Genomic DNA, 22,798 nt, shown 5'->3' on the forward strand with positions numbered 1-22,798 from the left:
TTCATCTATATGGGATTAAGCAAAATCAACTGATGAAAGATTAGTTAAAACAGATATGGGATTGAGCAAAATCAGCAAAAAAGAAGGATTAAGCATGAGACAAATATGTGAGAAATATTGTTGTCTTTATGCCTTGAATGATTTTCAAAACACTGATTTTGATTTTTTTTCTTTTTCTAAATGAGTGTAAAGATAAATTTATATATTGAATTGTGATTGTGAGGGTAATTTAGGTAGTAAGCTTAGGTTTAAAGACATATTAATAGTTCAATTAAAAATAATATGGGTGTAGATAATAAGTTGGGTGTGAAAAGAGGTTGTATGGGTTCAAATAAAATTTCCCAATTATTAATTTGACATCGGTATTCAGTGATTCCTAAAATCTTCGTTATAACTTCAAATTCGATTCTGCCTACACTCATGCGTTCACAACGTCGAGTACTACACAGATAGGCTAAAAGAATGGATCATATGTGTCGCTATACGACAGTCAATTAAAGTTAGCCCACTCACTTCTAGGGCATTTTCGTCAATTCATTATTTTTAAATTAATAAAATCATAAAATTAGGACAGGTTGTTACAATTCCATTGAATTAGTTTGGAATCCTATTCCTAGTTGGTTCCGTTGAGTAGTTGTGATACCAATGATTCAGGCTTGTCGAATTTTAAAGAGTAGTTCTGGAAGGGATGATTAGTGATCTAGGAGAATTTGAGATGACATGTGCGACCGACTAGAAACACGATTGAGGATTTGTTATCATGGCTAGGAAGCCTGTGGTAGGAAATAGACGATGAACATTAGTACTTATGGATGTATAACATAGCCTGTTTAGTAAACCCTAGTTTATATTGTAAGCCCATAGTTTGTCTACGTACTACTCACACGAACTTTGCAACTTATTTGAGTACCCAACCCCAAATCCCAAACTTTTTGGGTGAAATCGACTTGCCACAGGCACATTCGTTGGACTCAGCTGAAACTATTTGATTAAAGGCGGAGTCATATTTCAAGGATTCCCTTACTAGTGACATTTGCCCGATGCAGCATTCCTATGGTGTAGTACCACTTTTGCAGGTTGACATGTATCATTAGATACGTGAGATTTCAAGGGTAGTTGTGTTGGGGTTGAGCATCTAGAGTGACTAGGTCCCTTGTCTTTATTTATCTTTTATTTCAATACTACACATTGCAAGCCTAGGGCATTATTTATTAGGAACTTTGTTTATGTATTTAATTGAAATACTGGGTCTAGTATGATTTTGATATACCATCGCGTCGTTACCATCTTGAACTCACGTGTTAATTCTGGACGTATATCTAGATCAAGGACACTCTTTTTGTTCTTATCATTAATAAAAATTCATTACGTTTTTTTGGTTAAAGAAAAAAATTGCAGATCCATTTTCATTAGTCTTCTTTTAAAATAAACACTAAAAGTTCATACTAAATGATGAAAAAAATAGGGAAAAGCAAATCTACTATTAGTTGGTTTTCCCATCCATTCTCTAACATTACATTTTTTCTCCCGACTTTTCAAGTATGGACTATGGATACATCAAACGTGTGAAAGGAATTCTCATTCTCAAATTTCATTTCCCATACATCAAATTCCTCTTTTTTTTTTTTTTTTTTATTTATTTATAACTTTTCTTTGCCAAGCCCTCTTAACTTCACTTGACCATGCATTATATTGTTTTGACGTAATCTGGAGCTGTCTCACGAGTGGTTCAAATTGTATGGCACGCGTTTAGAATATTAAAGGTCAACGTCATATGCGCATAAATTAAAAAAATTCAACCACTAGCTGCGTTGTGCAGTTGTTTGATGAGCGAAAAATAATCGAGCGCTAAACAATAAAGTTATATTTATTATATTTTTTATACTACATTTGTAATATCTTTTTGATAAAAATAAGACCACCAACACATAAGGTAAATAATAGTAATATTTTGGACAGTTTAGACGAAATAGAAATGGGGTCGACAATTTCATTCACTTTATAAAAATGTCAAACCCCTAAAACGAAAAGAACCGGAGACGGAACGCTGGGTCGCGAAGTGGGGATCACGATCCGGCACCTAGTTTGCTGGTCCATCACGTTTACTCCGTCGCAGTTCTCAACGAGGTTTCTTAATAAGGAGGGATTCCTTTGAAATTGTTGGGAGTTGCGTGGAAGGATGAGGAACGTTTTAAAAACTGGTCAAACTACTAGTCGTGGTCGTGGATGAGGAAAGCACAATGAATATTAAAGTGTTTTCCATCTTTTGAATTGCATTGCATGGTAGACCACCCAGGCTTTGACTCCATGTTTTGCAACGGCAAAGCAAGGTCAAGTAATTAGTTTAACCTTCCCTCGCCCACTAAATTGTCAACACCAAACAAACAAACAGTAAGCCATCTTCAACTAAGGGTCATAGGCTACATTAAAGGGATAGGAGAGTGAGATAAGCCTCATAATGCGCTGTCAATAATGTTGTTCAAATTCGTCTTTGACGAGAATCGAACTCAAGACCTCTCACTTACAAGTGAAGATGAATACACTCAACCGTAGTACTTAGTAGCACCATAGCAAGTTAAATTTGGCCCAAAAAAGTTTAAAAATATATATAAGAGGAATAAAATATAGCCCTGCATTATTAGATACAAAATTTTAGTCACAAAGTAACCTTTAAAATAGGAAAGTGTTATTGGCATTCCAAAAATCTCATTCTACACTCCTCACAAGTGTATTTTTCTTTTTAAATATACAAAGTTTGAAGTGTAGAATAAGAAATTTGGAGTGCTAATAATAATTCCCTTAAAATATTAGTTTTTAGAGGGTAAAACATAGCCCAAAGTTATCTTTAGTCTTTTGTGACTGGAGATGGTCTTAGTTTTTTAATCATTAAAACGTGGCCCATTTATCAACGCTATATCATATGGTTTACTAGAATAATCTAAAATTTTGATCTTCATAGCTTTTTTCATTCACAAAAGGTTTTAGGGGTCTGTATATTAAGGGCCAAAATTCATTTTGGTTGATCTTTTATTGCACCCCCATATGAATAAAATATTGGCGGAAATCTTGACTCCGCCATTGCATATAACAATTCTTCTAAAATTGCCTATACTCTAAAACTAACTTTCACTATATGATAAAACACAAATAAGTGTTATAACGATATCCGTGCTTGGATGGCAGCTCAAGATCAGCCTGATGAAAATCTTATATTCATTAAGGAGGTTCTTTCCCATGGAAACGCTCTTTCTTTAATCACTCAAAGTGAACATAGATGACTTTTAATTATTAACTAGCATCCTGCTACACGCTTATGTGTGTGTGCCAATTAGCGCTTTTTTTTTTTTTTACCTTTCTGTTTGTTGTTTTAATTTACTTATTTTAGATATATTTTTTTTTTGTTAAAATATAGGGAATTGTTATTAACACTTCAAAAATCTCATTCTACACTCCAAACTTTCTATAATAAAAAAGAAAAATATACTAGTAAGGAGTGTAGAATGAGATTTTTGGAGTGCCAATAACACTTCCCAAAATATATTTTGAAAAATAATGAACTTACCAACTAGACTACATGAATTTTTTTTTTAAATTTTTATGAAAGAAGGGCAATTTGAATATATGAAAGCTTCACAATTTTGTTGCTCCCACTTAATATATATATAGACAATCTCTACATTACACATCCACATTTGACAACCATCCATACACAAAACAAAAATGAAGAAAAATATAACATAGGAAAATATCGTATTTAATTAGTTGCAACTTGGAGCTTGCAAGCATATCGTATATGATATGATGAGATCTTGAAAGGAAAAGCAGATCATACAACATGATTATTCTTTATTTGGTTGATTTGAGTAGATTATATAGTCAACGTACGCAACTCAGAATGCCCCGTCCATTGGTCAATAATTAAAGCCAAAAAGTCAGTGCGTTACAAGACGGAACCCTCTTTCTCCTCTTTTGCCTCACGTGGGACCCATCACCAACCCCCCTCAGACTTGTTTTGTCTTCGTGTCATCATGTCCCATACAAAAATCTCCACCCTTGGATCCCATCCTTTGACTTTTACACCATCTTTTCGTTTCTTTTTTAACCCCCAACCCCAACCCCCTCCCTTCCCTCAAACTCTCCCAATTCATAACTCCATCAATCCTCCCTCCCAAGTCTCTCTGTATTCTCAAAGCAAAAGCCAGCTCCGATGGCTATAGATCTAGTTGGCTTCTCCAAGATGGACGATCGGACTGCCGTGCAAGAAGCTGCCTCCGCCGGCCTGCAAAGCATGCAGCACCTCATCCGCACCCTGTCCAATCAAACCCCGTCCCACACTCCACTCGATTGCCGGGAAATCACCGACTTCACCGTCACCAAGTTCAAGCACCTAATCTCCGTCTTGAACCGGACCGGTCACGCCCGGTTCCGCCGCGGACCGGCCAAACCAGCTTCAGATTCGGTCCATCCGAAACCTCAGACGACTTTGGCTGCTTTTCAAACCCCAAAATCGGACAAGGACAACTCCACTACTGTGTCCCCGCCGGTCTCCACTACGTCGTCGTTTTTTTCCTCAAACACAATCGGAGACGGCAGCGTTTCCAACGGTAAACCCTTCTCATCGATTTCTGTGCCTACGCCTCCGGCTTTCTCCGCTGGAAAACCGCCCCTTCCACAGTCTCACCGGAAACGGTGTCACGAGGGCGAACCCGCTAAAACGTCGTCGTCGTCGGGCCACTGCCATTGTTCTAAAAGAAGGTACTTTTTCTTTTCTTTTCTTTTTTTTGAACAAGAAAAGAAGGTATTGATTTTAGCATTTTTGTTTGAAGATTTTGTATTAAATTAATATTTATTTTAATTATTTGTAGGAAGTGTAAGGTGAAGAGGACGATTAGAGTGCCGGCAATTAGCTCGAAAACCGCCGATATACCTGCGGACGAGTTCGCCTGGAGAAAGTATGGTCAAAAGCCGATCAAGGGCTCACCTTACCCGAGGTATGATTATTCTTCTTTAAATCTCAACCGCACATCTTTTCAAAGTCAAACACAGATCTGAATGTTGTTTTTCTATGAAGCTCATAAATTAATTGGTTTGCAGAGGGTATTATAGGTGCAGTACAGTGAGAGGGTGTCCAGCAAGGAAACACGTGGAGAGAGCACAGGACGACCCCAAGATGCTCGTCGTTACCTACGAAGCTGAGCACCGTCACCCGCACCCTTACCCTTCCCTCACAGCCGCTAATGTGGACCCTGTTTTCCAGTCTTCCTGAATAGAGTGACGCGGGGTCCACAGTTTGATTCCCGATCGTCACCGTTGAAGGCACGCCGTGACAGTGGACAAGTACACAGCATGTGGACTTAGCGCTATTTCACAAGTCAAAAGAAAATGATGCTGAATTACAAAAATGACATACGGTGTAATGGAAACGGAGGGGTATATGATGTAAATTATGGAAGAAAAGAAGGGCGAAAGAGAGATGGAAAATGGAATATATACTTTTGATGAGTTATTGAATTTATTCAAATTTTTTATTAATTTACTTTTTTTTTAATATACGAAATTAATTGTGTTGGTGGACGGAGCATTGGATTCTTTGGTTGAAATCTTGGTTGCGTGTGGAAATAGTCAAAAAGGGCGCGCATCAGAATAATCTTTTTTCTGTTTTTTTCTTAGTTTTGATGTCGTTTTATGCTGAGAGTCAATTTAGACTATTCAGTTATCCGGGGTGGGGGCCATGCCAGCAAATGCGGATTGGTTGTGTTCGTTGACTTCTGAGATCGTAGTTGTGACTTGTCTGGCGTTTAATATGTCAATGACATGAATGATATGATATAGATGCGACTCTTTTAGGTTCTCTCAAGTGGAGGCAGATTGTCTGCCCCTTTTTAATTTCCTTCTATTTATACGGTCACGATTAAATTACGTCAATATTTAATATTTTTATTATTTTTATCTTATTATCTCTATTAAAAAATTAATATAAAATGTTGACATGATTTAACCGTGACCATATAAAATAAAAAGGGATAATAAGGGCACCCAAATGGGAGGGCAGACAATCTGCCTCCCTCCCAAGTATCTAGTCCTTCACTGTTTTAACTTGATTTTTATCAAAAAATATATAATTTAAGATAAGAGTTGGAGATGCTATGGATTAGGGATGGGCAAACAGGTCCTGGACCCGCAGGTAGGGGCGGTAATGCCAATTCGAGGTGGGTACAGGGCAAGTACATATATTGTAAATTCAAAACGGGGCGGGGCGGGGCGAGTACAAATTTCAAAGAAAATGGGCCCCCGGCCCGAACCTTTTCCACCGTTGATTATAGGGTGATTAAATCTCCACTGTTTATTTCTAACATTGCTACATGGGTTACATCAAATTCTCCTGATCCAGACTCCAGAGTCATCCCGAGTCCCCACTCCTTTCGAGTCCCCGACTCCTCTCGACCTCAATCTCGACCTCGACCTTGATCTCAACCTTGATCTCTACCTCGACCTCGATCTTGACCTTAATCTCTACCTCAAATTCTTTGTTTCAACAACCATTTCCAGCCTCCAAAACCTAGATCTCAACGCCTCCGGTCGTCGGGGGTCCGTCGGTCTTCAGATTCCTTTCCTGTGTTCAGCCATGCCCGGGAAGTACGACTCTCCTCCGAGAAGGAGAAGAACCTCAAGCTCTTCCTCAAAGTCGAATTGGACGAGCGCACGACCAAAAACATCATTGCCAACACCACCAACCTCACCGTCGTCATTCACGAGGTACTCAATTTTTGGGGTGGTGGTACGGTTGGGCTGAGTGTTTGTGGTGGTTGGTGGAGGCTTGGCTGGGGTTTATAGGGCTAGTGCGACTGTTCTGGGAATTTTGAGGGGATGAGACTGATAGTTATATTTGGGAGTTGCAGGTTAATTTGTTAAAGCAAGGAAAAATTGGACAAGAAACATGTAGGGCTATTTTAACTACTTAATCGTTGATTTTCTTCTTCTTTTTCTGCTTAATTTTTGAGGTTTTCTGATTTAAATGCATGCGATTCATAATCCCGCGGATATATACTTTTAGATTTAGTCTACTTATTTTGTTGTTCATGAATAATTCCAGGTCGTTGTTACTGATGGATCCAGTTTTTTGATTTGTCTTCGACGACTCTTCGACTAGGAATCTGGGTGGGATACTGAAAATTAGAGAGAGAGAAAAAAAAAAAAAAAAAAAACAAAAGGGTACCCATTGGACCCGTAGGAACCGGCCCATTTTATACGGGCCAGGTTAGGTCTGGTTCTCAGTTTCAAAATAGCCAAACCCGCCCCAGCCCGGCCCGTTGTATTTTCCAGCGGGTCTGGTCCGGTCCCTCCAATTTTCTGCCCGGCCCGGCCCGTGCCCTACTATGGATCTTATTAGTCGTACCTTACTTGAATTTTTTTTTTCTTTTAAAATAATATTTACAAACTCAATTTTACTTCCTATGCACATTTATTAATTTTTTATTATTGATCTTCTTCAATTCTTTCGATCCAGTGACCAAAAATTATGTGAGGTGTGTCAAAAGTAAAAATAGACGTATGGATAGCATTACTGTTTTTTTTTTTTTTACTCTTCTTTTGCCTTTAGTGTTGCACCTAGTGGTGCTCACATAAAGTCCTCATTTTAAGGACTTGTGAGTACCAACTCTATATCAACCATGGAATTTTATTAAATGAGATCTAGAGGCTCAAATTCTTTCACAACTTAAAACACTCTATTTATCACTCTTAATTTGACCCATTTTGTGGAACCTGTTTGAGTATTTATCACAAATAATCTCTGAAATTGACCCACACCATCAAGATGGTCCCTAAAATTGAAAATCAATGAATGTAGTCCTTGAAAATACGTGTCACAAATCAATACGATCCTTCCGCCACAGATATGTACATTTTTTTGTTATGTGCTCATGTGGGTTTAATAATTTATTAAAAAAGCTATCTAAATACCTTTTTACACAATTAAATTTTTTTAATCATATAGTAGGACCTACTCCGAGGAAAAATCATTTCCATAAATTCGCAAAGGCACAAGGCTTAACCAAGGCCTAAAAGGGGGTTTGGAAATTGTTTTCAACCAATAATAGACGCACCTTAGTTATAACCTCATTATCTCAAGGCATACCACGTTGTTCTTTGAGTTACCAGACCAGTAGGGAAGCGTCCAACAAGCTCTCCAAGATTAAGGTTGTGAGGATGTTGATCGCCTAAATGTTAATGGTGATGTCCCAAAAGTCATTGCCAATCAGCCAAGCCGTCACCAAAGGTGATCTTGATCCAGGTTCAATTCGATGAAGGGTGTCAAAGTGTGTAAAAATGAGTGTATTGAGAATTTTTTTTAGAGAATAGACAGCGAATGAGGTAAAGGAATGTGGACTGGGATCGGAGGTCATTGCAGAACTAGGTTTTTGGGTTCACAACTTTTTATTAACTATTAAATTATTAAACCTATTTGTAATTTTTTAAATTTAAAGTAGACTTTTGAGCTCAATTTATGTTTCACATCAGCATATAACAAATTTTTTGACAGAATTGTGACGGAAATACTACGTTGATTTGGGACACTTGCTTGCGGGACTACATTGATCACTTTTCAATTTCGAGAACTATTTTTTATGTCGCATGTCAATTCAGGGATCATTTTGATGTCGCATGTCATTTAAAGGATCATTTGTGAGAAAAAATGACTTATAAGACTCATTTATGTGTTATATCAACACTTAATGAAATTTTTAATATAATTATGATGGAATGACCACATTGATTTGCAACACTTATTTTCAGGGACTACATTAATTGATTTTCAATTTTAGAGACCATCTTATCGATGATGGTGAATTTCAGACCATTTGTGATAAAAACCCAACCTATTTTTCTTTTACCCTCTCAAATCTCTCCTACTGCCATCTTCGTCAATGTTTTTCCTCTTTTTGTAATAGAAGGTTGTGCGATGCCAATTTTATTCGTTCTTTTGTTTGATTCACAAAAATTTCTTCAGTCTCTGATTACTTTTATTTTTTATTTTTTTTAAATTTGTCCTAAATTGCAGAACACATGAATTTGTACGGCTTATTTGATTTTATTTTATTTTGATCAACTGGTTTTCTTGCAGTAACAGTGCATCTGTATTTTAAATCATGGCCTATTAAATCCACTTGGATAAATGAATTTCGGAAAGAATATTCAACGCTGTATGAGAAATAAAGTGCTTAAGATGATTTTGTTGGGAGTTGATTTATAGGCCATGAAGCTGTCAAGGAATTCTGACATGTTAGGAGTTAGGAGGACTGTGAAAGAAAAGAACATGGGAGAGAAAGAAACGTGGGTTCTCAATATAAAATGGGTTCAAATTAAAAAGAAGTGTAAATAAGATATTTTAAAATGTAAAATAATTTGGGCCATTATATCTTGCTGAATAAAATCCTATGACTTGGAGATAGAGTTGGTCGTCACAAGTCTTCAAAACGAGAATCTTAGGTGAGTATCACTTATGTTGCACCATAATTAGAATTATTTATTATCTAGTTCACTTTTTAAAGAAATCGTTCAAAGATTTTTTTTTATTTTTTTTTAATACATTGATATTTTTACACTAGAATGAGGGGGAGTTCGGCTAAACTATACAATGGGCAGTCTAATTTGGTATCGAATTCATCTATGAGATTCGAACCTAAGAAGGGGGAGTTCGGCTAAGTCATATAATGGATGGCCTAATTTGATAGCGAAGAGAAATACCACCAAACTGTAGTACTGAGTAGCAGAAATCGTCCAAAGATTAACTCTATAGAAAATTAATCAAATTAGAAATCTTTCAGCAGTCCAATAATTGTTGTCAATATTTCATTGTTTGACTGGATAACATGATGGTTGTTAAGTTTTATTGGATGAATGTAAGATGGATCAACATTTTTAAACTTGGTTCCATTTTAGCTATTCAAATCATCGCGTAGGATGAGAAGCAGGGTTGGGAATCTTAAAATGAGAAGGTTCTTAACGTGCATTCCCTTATTAATTATGATCTTACGACATTTATGACAAACTTGGTAAAAACCTCTCCAATGCACCAAAGTTTGGGACTCAGTTCTTATCTTTTAAGTCACAACGTTAATCAAAAACTTTTTTGATGCACCGTAGCCTTAAAACATATATTTAAGTTTTCGTGGAGTTCCATGTGAAAGAGGAGGAATTTAAAACAAACATTTGTTATATGGACACAACTAAGCTGAAAATAAGGGAACTTTAATGAAAAGCTCCCCGTACTGTTCACTTTAACGAAAAACCACATTTTTACTCTAAAAAATCAATCTTGGTACTATTCACTTACAACACATTTTTATCCTTTTCATTAAAACTCAAAGTTTTCAAGTCATTTTCATTAGTTTTTCTTGAAAATAATCGTATAAGTGGTAGTATAAGTAACTTTTTTTCCCATTTAAATGGAGCATCTCGTACTACTGTGAGTTATGTTCATGACTTAAAAAGCAATCTGTTAAGTTTGTGTTAGCTACAAGAGAATGAAATTGTGATTACTATCCAAGAGGGTGCTCGTCGAGTTTATGATCCAGCGAAAAAGGTGCAATCTGCTGCGAGTCAAAAGCATCTACACTTGCCTAATTTCCAAGGTGAATGATCCAACATGACTTTGGCTCTTTTGCTATGGCCAGTTGAATCTCAATTTGTAGAAGACTATATCTGAACAAAATGTTGACAAATCTTATTATTCTTCCTTCTAATGTATGCGAACATTGTGTTATTAGCAAACAACTATTAGAATACAAGTATGAGAATGTATTTTCAAAGCCAACTAAGTGCAGAGAAGTATAATAGACGGAGGTTTTGAATTCTTTCAAACGTTACCAGGCATTGAAACACAATTTCCATCCTAGTTTATGTACTCATTGCTGAATAAGGATTTCTTGTCAGTGTTCCACTTAGATCCTAATAGGAGAGACAAATGGGTTGAACATGTATATATACTAGGTCTTTGCTCTTGCAAAACATACATTCTATATTAAATAAAATGCATATTGTTGATTTGAGCATTAAGGTTTTTTCAGAGAGGAGAAGATTTGATATAGAAGACTGATGGCTTCATCATTGTCGATCTCTACATGAAAAGATGCATTATATTGAGGTTTGCTATAGCTTCTTCTTCGACTGCTTCTGTAAGTCAGTTTGGTTATTAAGCTTGTTCTTCGACTGCTTCTACAGTTTTGATACTTGTATGATTATGGTTCATGAGCTTAATTTGTTAACTTATGTTTTTTTATTAGTCTTACATGTGGTATTAGAGCCTTTAATAAAAACTCTCATGATTTTTCATTAGTGATTATAATAACTCTCATGTGGTATCAAAAGAGCGAAAGTTTTCGCTATGTTGGATCTATCTTGCAAAAGAACGGAGAATTAGATGAAGATCTCAACCATAGAATACAAGCTAGATGGATGAAGTAGAAAATTGCATCGAATGTTTGTGCTATAAAATCTTGTTCCCATGTTTCATTATTTAATTTTTCATATTATGTATTTTCGAGAAATTATTATTATTAATTTTATTTTTCGTTAGTTTGTGGACTTCTGGTTGGTTAGTTAAAGTTTGTTTTTTGGTAATTAGTCATTAAAAATTCATAGACCTTTCAGGGTCACTCTTAATATTTTCAGATAGAGTTCAATCCCACAAGCACGTAGGCAAAAGCCATTCGCGAAATGAAGTTATAACGAAGGAGAAATAAGTGAGCAAGGACGGTGGCAAATGATAGTTTGGTCCCTCCATTTATGGCAGCCCAACCCAAGTATGGGCATGATCTTCTATTTAAGGAAGGTCAACCCGCGTTCACTGACTTGACTGGTGATGCAACCCGTGTTTTACGTTGATTTCAGCAAATTGAGGCAGCATCGAACTTGGCCACCGCCCATGGTCGACTCCTCTCCTCACCTTGAGTATTTGGATAGAGTTCGATCTCACAACCACGTAGGCAAAAATCATTCATGAAATGAAGTTATAACGAAGGAGAAATAAGTGAGCAAAGGCGGTGGCAAATGATAATTTGGTCCCTCTATATATATCAACCCAACCCAAGTCTGGACATAATCTATTTAAGGAAAATCGACCAGCATTGACTGACCCGACCGGCGACGTGACCCATGTTTAACGTTGATTTTGGCAAATTAAGGCAACATCGATCTTGGCCACCACCCATGGTCGACTCCTCTCCTCACCTCGAGTAAAGCCCAGTGATCGACAGCAGTACGAGGTGGATCGACGAGGGAAAAGTTGGAGGATTTGATGAACAGCGATCTCGTTGTTCTTGTTGATAATGCTGGCGACAACCACAACCCTTGAGAAGCCCTCGACGCCTAAGGCAAAACCTCAATCTTGGATGGGACGTTCATGCAGCGACGGTGTCATGGTTGCTCTGCAAGTTTACTGTCCACCCGCGCCCAGGGCCAGCCCTAAGAATTTGGGGGCCCTAGGCGAGCCTTCGAAGTGGGGCCCTAAAATTCTCTAATCTCTAGTTCTTTGTCTATTGATTTATATAAAAAAGAATTGGCTAAATACATAAAAAGTTCTATTTTCACATCAAATATCATTAAAAATTAATATGAAAAGAAGATAAACATACAAACATTATTTAAACATTACATGATTCACGTTTTTAGACACAAATATACTAATTGTTTGTAGTCAACAATCTAAGATTGAGAGTGAAGAACAATAAAACTTGATAATCAAGAGAGTAAATAACAATAAAACTTGATTGACGAGTATAATAAATTCAACGCCAATTGTTTCTCTTGTGTTTTTTTTCTTTTAAAATCAACATCACACTAACGAATTGAATATTAAAATAATCCATTGAATAAAAAGTTATTGAAAAGAAATATATAAATTCAAAGTTTTGATTACCTTAAAGTACAATCTTTAAGACCATATGATAGTTGGTTTAAACATTCAATAGAAATAGAGAGAATAGGAAGTTGGTTTAAACATTCGATAGAAATGGAGAGAATGAGAAGTTGAAAAAAAAAGATTGCAAAGAGACTTGAGTTTTATAACTTTATATGCATTTGGACAGATGTATTGGAAGTAAATTTGAAAAACAAGAAAAATCTAGTGACTGAAAGACAATTTCATGTTTCGAACTCAACACCCCAAAAGAAAATTGAAGCCAACATTTCCATTGCACTAACAAATGAATTATGATATTTCTTACTTTTTTTTTTTTTTTTTTTTTTTTTTTTTTTTTTTGTATTTACATGTTAATTACATGATATAAAAAACATTTTGGGGGCCCTTCCGAAGTGGGGGCCCTAAGCGGGCGCCTACTTGGGCTACCCTCAGGGCCGGCCCTGCCCGTGCCTTCTTAGGTGGTTTTCACTATTTTCCGTCCAAATATGGACTCTAGCAGATGTATAACATTTTCTTCCCTCGATGTGAGCTTCATTGTGGTGTAATTTGTCTCGATTTGATATTGGTCGAATTCGGGCGAGGTTGTGGCCACAGACCACTACATGCAGTGGCCCATGGGTTGATGACCCACTTTGTTCCCTTTAGCTAATTTGAATGCCTTGAATCTATTTTTGACAATGTTTGACGACATTCAACCTTGTGAACCTAGTTTTGTAATTCATGGCCAGTCGACCTTGGTAGTAGACGACGATCTGACCGTTGGATCGTCTTGAAATTATACTATGTTGTTGTGTGTATTATTGAGGACCTTAGAAATTTACAGATCAAAAATCCGAGGGCAGACCTTTCAGATTGGATTACGTAGGGTTGTTAACCTAACATTGATCATGTTAACCGATAATTGACTTTTGGTCAATATGTTTCGAATGATTATTAAATATTAAAATTAGCATTAATAGAGACCATATAGAGCCTATGGGCTTATCTTAGTAGTAAGTCATCCTAAGGGATATGCATCTCGATTTGCGTGCCTTCCTAGGATTTAGTGTTTATTGGACATTTAGATCAATTAATGACATGTGCAACTACTGGTATGAAGAGATAAGTTAGTGACCATATTAGAATTATTTTGTATAACTGGTATGTCTGTGGGACTAAATATTGGTTGGTTAGGTATGTGTGTGCTTGCAATTGTGATTCATGGTGAACTGATGTGTGTCGTATAACATATATCGTGTATTGATGTAATTGCACTATCTAGCAATGTGGTACATGGATGGTCCCGCCTAGTTAATCCACTTGGGGGGACTATTCTATTATGTGTATGCCCATGGTTCTGCTTGATCAATCTGCATTGTGGGGCTAGATGCATTCTTGGAGTGACTTCGTTTGGTTAATCCTCATTGGTGGGTCATTGCCTACTTAATCACATTATGTCCATAGATGGTTCTGCCTGATTAATCCACATTGGGGAACCACACTATTAGATACATGTTTATGGTTCTGCCTGGTTAATCTGCATTGGGGGACCATACGCATTTCAGGGGTGACTCCGCATGTTTAATCCCCACGGGGGGTCACTGCTTATTTGGTCACATTAGATCCATAGGTGGTCTTGCCTGGTTAATCTGCATTTGGGGACCACGCTATCGAATGGATACTTACGGTTTCGTCTAATTAATCCGCATATGAGGACCATATACACTCTAGAATTGGGTTCCGTTGAGTGGTCTAGAACCTTATTTTCATTGGATTTCGTGGAGTGGTTCGGAATCTCTTTCCCAAATCGGTTTCATTAATGATCTGGAACCCTATCTTAGTTGGATTCCATTGAGTGGTCTGAAATCCTTATTCATATTTTGTTCCATTGATTGGGCTGAAACCTTATCTTCGTTAGACTCAATTGAGTGGTTTGAAATCCCTCTTCCTAACTAGTTTCGTTGAGTTAGTTCAGAGTCCTAGATTCTTGTGAGTAGATATTGCTCAAGGTTATGCTTGTGTTTGTAATTTAGGGTTACAATGATGTTACTTTAGAATCTTGGTAGAGAATTATGGCAAGCCTTATGGTGGTTGTCTTTATTACGATTAGTGAAGTGATGGTTGATCTTATTGATTGATTAACATGGTTAAATGTTAAATTGTGTGCATCCTTGGTCCATTGAAATATTACTAATTGCGGTTTCTTTATTGGAATCATTGGGAAGTATGTGAAGGATGGAATGACATATGGGTGCATCACTTACACTTACGTCAGGAGTTATCTAGAGTTTTATATTTTTGTGCTAGGAATTCCATGAGAAATGTCAGAGTTTATCAAAGTGTGAACTACAAATGGCTCTATCCCCTTCTTAGGGCACGTAGGCAATCTAACATAGAGGTTAGATACAGCTATGAAATAAAAGGAATAGTTACTACGCTATTGATCTGTAAGTTTATTTTTTGTCATGTCTCAAGAGCGAGGCATGATAATCGAACATGTACGTGATGACGTCACATGTCAATTCTGGACGTATCTCGAAATCAGGGTGTGACATGCGCAATCACCGTATGCCACTAAAGCTTAAGGGAAAATTTTATAGGACAGAATTAAGGCTAGCAGTGCTTTATAGTACATAATGATGGGTGGTCAAGCATCAGCACATGCTAAAAAATGAGTGCAGTGAAGATGGGAATTCTTTGTTGGATTTGTGAGTATATGAAAAAGAACAAGATTAAGAACAAACATATTCGAGGTAAAGTAAGAGTAGCTACAATTGAAGATAAGAGAAAGCCGGTTAAGGTGGTTTGAACATGTGAACCGAATACCTACTGATGCTCAGATTAGAAGATACGATTATGAGACAGTGGTTTAGAGCAAAAGGGGCAGAGGAAGACCTAGAAAGATTTGGAAAAAGACTCTAAGAAAAGACATGGAGTACTTAAAAACAACAAAAGATTTGGCGCAAAACTAAGCGCAGTTGGCATTCTAGAATGCATAAATGGAAATATGCACACATTTGTGTTTTGTTAAGATTTGGATTTTGCCTATTGAGGCTGGATAATAAAAGGTCTAGGATAATGCTAATTGAACTTGAAAGCTGTTTTTATCGATTTATAAATTGAACTAAAGCCTATATGGATCGTGGATTTCTAAAATTCAATTTGACAAATGATGATTATCGCTTTCTGAATTAAATTTATATATGATGCAAGGCTAATAATAATTATCAAGTTGTCCAAAAATTCAGTTCTAACATTTTAATGAAGTTGTTCCAAGATTCATTACATTAGTGAAGACGAAATTGCTAACGTATATATTAATCAAGACACTGAAGTTGCATGTGTTGGCACCATATTTCCCCCTGCGACTATGGTGAAAACAATGTCAGTTTAAGGGTGCCTTTAGGAAGCCTTGACCAAGCCTTTAGGCTATCTTAAAGGAGTTTGTTGTTTTCAAGTGTGCCACTATTGGCTCAGACCAACAAATTGATTGATTGTATGTTGTTTATTAAGTTGTTTGCTTGAGCCACAAGTAAATTGAGCTTCAAATCAAAAGACAAGGTCATAGAGGGGCTTAATCTATGTTAAGTTATTTTCTATGCCTTGTCCCCAAGAACTTAATAATTTCTTTGTGTTTATGCCAAAAGGCAGCCACAAACTAATTAGAGCTGAGTCTAACTTAGTTTGCAACTATCAAGTAAATATAAAGACTTAAAATAATGCAAATAATGACAGAAAGGAAAAACAGGAAATAAAGGATAGTTAGATGCTTATTAAATGTTTGTCAACAAATAATAACTTGCATAAAAAGGGTGATAACTCGAACAGAAATGGAAAATACAATATTCGGGGCAAAGTATAAACCTAATCGGGCAAGCTCCGATGCCAGTTGCGCAAGCTCCAGTGCCTGTCAGGCAAGTACCAATGCCAATCGGGCAAGTTCTTGCAAGTAAGGAGAGTGTTTGGAAAGTAAGTTCTAATACAGGAAATCAATACTATAAGCAATGCAGCAGAGCTTTTGAAGATTGAGTAAAATGAACAAGAAGGAAAGGAACTTTGAACTACAAAAGGAATTTGGAGATTGTAAGTGTGCTACTACTAGTTACCACTACCAGATGGGATTTTAGTGATGGGGGATTGCACTTAATTGACTTCTAACCAAGAGATTGTGTCATTGAGTAGGACATGCTCAACTTAAGTTCCTTATGTAGATAGATCGATCACAATCACAATATGTATGTTGAATCAAGCTTGCATTGAAATGACAATAATACTCCAAAGAGAGATAATGTATTGAAATGCTTTTAGCTATTAGAAGAGAGATTTAAAGAGGAATACTTGTAAAGATAACAAAGCTATGATGAATTGACAGAGGGTTTTGACTTTGATTGAAAGAAATGAATGAGCTTACCATATTGAATAAAGCTTTGAAATAAAAGGAGCTGAGCTTGCAAAATAGAATAAAGCTTTGAAATGAAAAGGGTGCATTTGTTTGTTTTCTAGAGAGATATTTGTTTGATTATTTGAGTTTCCTATTCCCTTTGCCTTTGCATCCTTTATAAGGAACTAAAGAGCCACTTGCTGAGCAATTTCCACCTCCTCCAAATTCACGGCCCAAAACGTGTGCCACCTAATGCAACTCAATATATCTTGATTTTCATTTAGCCTAATTGCACAATAACCCTAAAATTGCCATAATTTGGCTTTAGACCCAAATAAGTGAAATTTGGACAAATTTAAGCTCATATAGTATGTGTTTGTGAAGCTGATGAAATTGCCACAAGTTTGTTCTTTAAAGGATATTGTTGGATGAAGATTTTTGATGAGCAAGAAATTGGAGTTTTCTCTGACCTGATTGTCTTAAGATCATGAATTTAAGAGCATCCCTGGGGGTGGGGGGTTGTGCGTGTTGTTTATAGGAACTATTTTTATTAATTAAAAACTAATGAGTTTATGAGCAAATATTTTATGGAAGTCATGTTCTTTAGGACTATTTAGCTATTTCTTAGGAGTATCCCATTTGTTTGGAGTATGTTATCGTGCGATGTTGTTTTATGTTTTTTTGAAAATTTGGTCCTTTTGCACATATATTTCTTGTTTAACAGTAAACGAATAACTACTTCAGTTCCACGGCTTTTTCACATCTTTTCTGCTCCTAGTAAACTATAATTTTCAACAGCAAAAGTTGGGCGACGCCGACAAGCGAGGTGGTGCGTATGCCGACTGGGTTGTCCATGTGTTTTTTTTTTTTTTCCAATTCTTTTACAATCTTCAGTTTTCGCTTTTTAATCCTTAACTTGGTGGACAATGAAACCTGAGCACGTCAAATTTAAGTGACTTTGTTGTGTCTTTCAGCATGATCCAGAACTAAGTTAGGAACTTGGGCCACACCAAAGTTTTAATTTTTCCTGCAGTTCCGGCACTCAATAAACCGATCAATTGCGGACCAACTGATAATAGCCTCGTTTATTATGAGCCGAATCCAAGGTTGGTCTAACATGAACTATGGAAACAACCTTTTTATTAAAAAAAGAAAAAAGAAATATGGATGACTATTGTTGTTCCTGAATTTCTAATGTTCCCCATACAGTCTCTACTTGATTTTTCTTCGCCAGTTTTCAAATTCCATTTTCATTTCTTGATTAAGCAACGTTTTGACAAGATTTTATGGTGATCCAAACTATCGAATACTTGAGGTTGTTTTAACCATATCTTTAATTAAAGATGCCAAAATCAAGATCATGTAATAGTCGAAAAGCTCAAAGTATCTTATACTCGGATTCATAGTAGAATATTTCATATGAATATATATATATATGTATATATATATATATATATGCATGCGCTTGATCTGCAGCAAGCAGCACGGACATGTGAATGTGATGCCGCACAGTTTGTTATTTTTGCCTTTACCGTATTATACAATCCAATAAAGAGTGGATCATGTGACTTCAGTAGACTTTGCCTGTCACTGCAGTCTGCAGCTTAATATTACTATTAGTTTTAGATCTTAAGCAAACTGTTCATCACCATTGCACAAGATCAAATTCTTAACACAAGGATAAGTATAAAATCAGTAAACACTTTCATGGACTTATTTTCATAGAACAAATTAATCTATTGTACTTAATTGTTAGTCTGTATATTCTAGTGGTAAAACACTTATCCACACATGGGACGAAAAGAACTTCTCCTTCTCAAACTTTGTAAAATAAATCACTAACGTGTAATATAATACATACATGAACAATGGTGTACTTAATTTAATTTGTTTTCTAAGAATTACCATTAGTATGGCCAATTGGTGTAAAACATTAAATCTACGTGCTACTTATGAGGTGCAGCAGCGACAAACAACTTGAAAGTAAAGTTGTAGTGTGAAAATTAAACATGCAGGCCAACATGGTTGAGACATAAAAAAGCAAAAACTTAAAATGTCATGATATTCATGAGCGATGAGTGGAAGTCTTGTCACTCACTCACCCACTGGATCACAATTAGTTGACGAGTGCTCCTGTATTCTAACCCAGCAAAGTAATTTCCACCCAACAAATTTTGTAGTGTTCCCAGTTTGCCCTTTGAACAAAAACCAAAGACCAGAGAGAGAGGAAAAAGCAAAGTGTTGGAGCTGTTATGTTGGCAGCTACCCCGACAACCCCATCTCCTTTTTCACCGCCTCCCCGTCCCTTGTAACTGTCCTTCTCCATTTCTCTTTCTTTCGCTCTTCGAGATGTTGACATAGAGAGCCGTTGAGGAGAGAGATAAACATCAAGGGCAATGTGACGGTGTCCCAAACAATTGCACCACGCCACACGTTGACTTTCTTGGTGTTGCATGACTGATTTAAAACATTGTCCGATTTCGTTTATGGAGAGAGAGTGTTCTGCAGGAGGCGCAGGTAGGAAGTAGTTGGGGTATCAGTGGACAGTTCTGCATATTTATCTGATATTGTTTTTTTGTTTAGGTTTAGGCTTCAACCTGAGGGGCGAAATGAGAAGTTCAAAATTTGCTGGGTGGGAAGAAAAACACTCCAATATTTATTATTTCTTTAATATTTCCTTGTCTTGCATCGCACTCTTCCAACACTTTCGGTTGCTACTTTTTCATCATTCCCATCTGCAGTCTTGTTTACATATTAGTGTGTAGTGGTGTATATACCCTCAATCACATCGCATCTCTCTCTCTCTCTCTCATGCTGATATCTGCCTCTCCTTCAGCACCCTCCATCATAACACCCTCTCGATTTCCTCAGCACGCCTTCTTTTTCCCTTTCTGGCGACAATTTATTAATTTACACGACCTAGCAAGCTTAATTGCTTCAGCCAAGAAAACTTTTCTAACTCCCAAGTCCCAAGAAAAAATGGGTCTTGAAATATCAGAAGACCAATTCAAGCCAATAACTCCAGTGCGAGTTGTCATTCCTATTCCACGAGCTTTAAACAACACAAAGGAGGAGGAGGAGGAGGAGGACGAGGAAGCGGCAGCGGAGGAGCTTTTGCATTTGGAACATGAAGAAGAATGCCACACACCCAAGTCACCTGCTGCTCACGTGATGGCGAAGCAACCACCATTAGTGTGTCCACCACCACCCAAGAAACCTCGCCAAGCTGCCAGAAGAAATTTTAGGAGGTTATGGCCTTCACAATCACAATGCTTTTTTAAGGTTCCAGACGATCTCGAATCACTGTTTATGGTTATCACTGGTACAAATACTCCTGCCAAAAAGATCAGAACCAGTTAAGGTTGTGATATTTATGCTCGATTAGTACGTAGTTTTTGAAATTAACATTATATGAAGTGCGTTCTTCTTGGAAGAGAAAATATTTCTTTTATTTATTATTTTTGTATTTTCGGATTGTAATTCTCCAACACATGATCTCTTCTCTTCATCCTTTTATTTGCAACCCAATTGTTATTAGCAACAATACAAATCGCTGTAAATGGCAAATGTTTATGTTGTATTTCAATTACGATTGGCTACAATTTTTTATTTTGTGTATTTTTGGATTGAAGACCATTCTCCCTTTAGTTTTTTTTACCTCTCCTTTCATACGATTTTGAAATTTTGAGCAACTTTTCTTCTACAATTAAGCCTGAGATGCTAAAATTAGGTTTATGTGGAATTTTATGATATAATTCTTTTCTTTTTTAGGAGATAAATATATAGAGTACAATCCTGATTATGTTTAGCATACAAAGTAGGAAGTTCTTTCTAGAAAAAGCACATGTTGTGAACTTCTTTTAAAAAGTACTTCAAATGCATTTTTTGAGAGTACTTGCATTTTTATTAAAAATTTCAATGTTATAAGAACAGAAGAGATTTTACTGAAATGTGTTTCACAGCAAAAGTTATTTTTAAATAAGCAATTCCAAATGAGTCTAAAGAGAGATTAGGGTTTGCTTAGCGAAATGTGTTTGTGTCTTGTGGGACCAGGAATTTTACTAGGACGGAATAAGGCGGATCAGATTACAAATACCTGGGGAATAGTCACAGACTCAAAGAGTCTGATCGGTCTAAGCTACCTAAATGGGGACAAACGATGCCACACATTCTATTGATAGTAAGCGAGGTCCCTTGACCTTGCTGAGATTGACCATGCTTGCTCTTCAAGGTACGGAAACTTGATCCAACTGGGGACCAGATTGGTTTCCTATAATCTTGGAGATTCCTACAACCCTACAAGAAAACAATATCTTTGCTAGATATCCTTTGGAATTCTCTCGGTTTAATATGGATATCATTATCCTAAAAGAACTCTCTCCCGACTAGTTTAAATACCCTCATCTAGGGCATATCTCTGGTAGTGGTTTCATACGCATACTTTGCTTAATAGCCCATTGCTTGAGTTTTATATCATATTTATATTGATTTGACCGTCGAAGAGCCTTTGGTTGGTACCCAAGGTTATTCGTAGTTGTTTGCTCTTGTTTGTAGGTGGCCGAATTTGCACAATTCAACCACCTACAATGGTGCAAAACTTTGGTTCCAACATGTTCCGTATTCTAATTTTAATTACAATATGAAAGAAATTTAAATAGGAAACATATCATCAAATTATAATAATAACCAATGTTCTAAAAGACGCTAGAAGCTAGTCGGGCGACGGGCTGAGGCCTAGCGCCTAGCGCCTAGGCGCCCAAGCGAGGACTAGGTGAGGGCCTAAGCGGACTAGGTGGATTTAAGTAAGTTTATTATATATTGTATAAATAAGTGTCTATTTATGCTTAAAAAACATATATAATTATGTTGGTATACATAAATTACAAAAATAAAATGAGATATATATATATTATAAAATATTAGACCATATTAAAATCATGGGAAATAAGCATATAATGAGTATTCATCAAAGTATTCAACAAGTCTCTTACATCTTATTGAAAAATTAAAATGCAAAATGAAGGTTATCGATTTTCTGCCTAAGTGAGAGTCAAGACCTAGGTGGGTTTAGGCGGGCTAGGCAGACGCCTAAGTGGGTCTAGGTGCACTTTCTTAATTTTCAAACGCCTAGAGACTAATCGAGGCTACAGCCAGCCGCCTAGCACTTAAGCAGCGCTAGGCGGGGATTTTTAGAACAGTGATAATAACAATTAATCAACAGCCTACAAGTGAGCTGACATTATCAACATCCCTCAAGATGGTGCATAGATGTCGCTACTACCCAACTTGCCGAATGAGATTTACCCAAACTATATTTGTCAAGGTATCCGCCAATTGATCTCCTTAATAAATTATCTTTCTAGCTCAACATGTTTGGTACGATTATGTTGAACTAGATTCATCACAAACTTACAAGCAAATCCAAGTTCTGTAAGTAGTCTTCTAAACCAAATAACTTTATAAGTCCCTTAGCCATTTCTCTATACTCAACTTGTCACACCCTGATCCCAAGCTAC

The 22,798-nt window shown here is 36.7% G+C and overlaps 1 protein-coding gene across 1 annotated transcript; it reads left to right on the forward strand.

Moving 5' to 3' along the window:
* Nucleotides 1–4,117: 4,117 nt before the first annotated feature.
* LOC137737979 (putative WRKY transcription factor 11) lies at nt 4,118–5,532 on the forward strand. Its single transcript, XM_068477572.2, has 3 exons — nt 4,118–4,755; nt 4,866–4,991; nt 5,095–5,532. Exons 1-3 carry the CDS (start codon nt 4,208–4,210, stop codon nt 5,264–5,266), a joined length of 846 nt encoding a protein of 281 aa, XP_068333673.2. The 5' UTR covers nt 4,118–4,207; the 3' UTR covers nt 5,267–5,532.
* The last annotated feature ends 17,266 nt before the right edge of the window (nt 5,533–22,798 follow it).

The sequence above is a fragment of the Pyrus communis genome, chromosome 13 (genome assembly GCF_041283825.1).
Source record: "Pyrus communis isolate YQ-2024b chromosome 13, ASM4128382v1, whole genome shotgun sequence".
Lineage (NCBI taxonomy): Eukaryota > Viridiplantae > Streptophyta > Magnoliopsida > Rosales > Rosaceae > Pyrus > Pyrus communis.

Coding starts and splice junctions, on each gene's coding strand:
- LOC137737979 (XM_068477572.2), top strand. CDS start 4,208: ATGGCTATAGATCTAGTTGGCTTCTCCAAGATGGACGATCGGACTGCC. Junction 4,756..4,865: donor TGCCATTGTTCTAAAAGAAG/GTACTTTTTCTT, acceptor AATTATTTGTAG/GAAGTGTAAGGTGAAGAGGA. Junction 4,992..5,094: donor AAGGGCTCACCTTACCCGAG/GTATGATTATTC, acceptor ATTGGTTTGCAG/AGGGTATTATAGGTGCAGTA.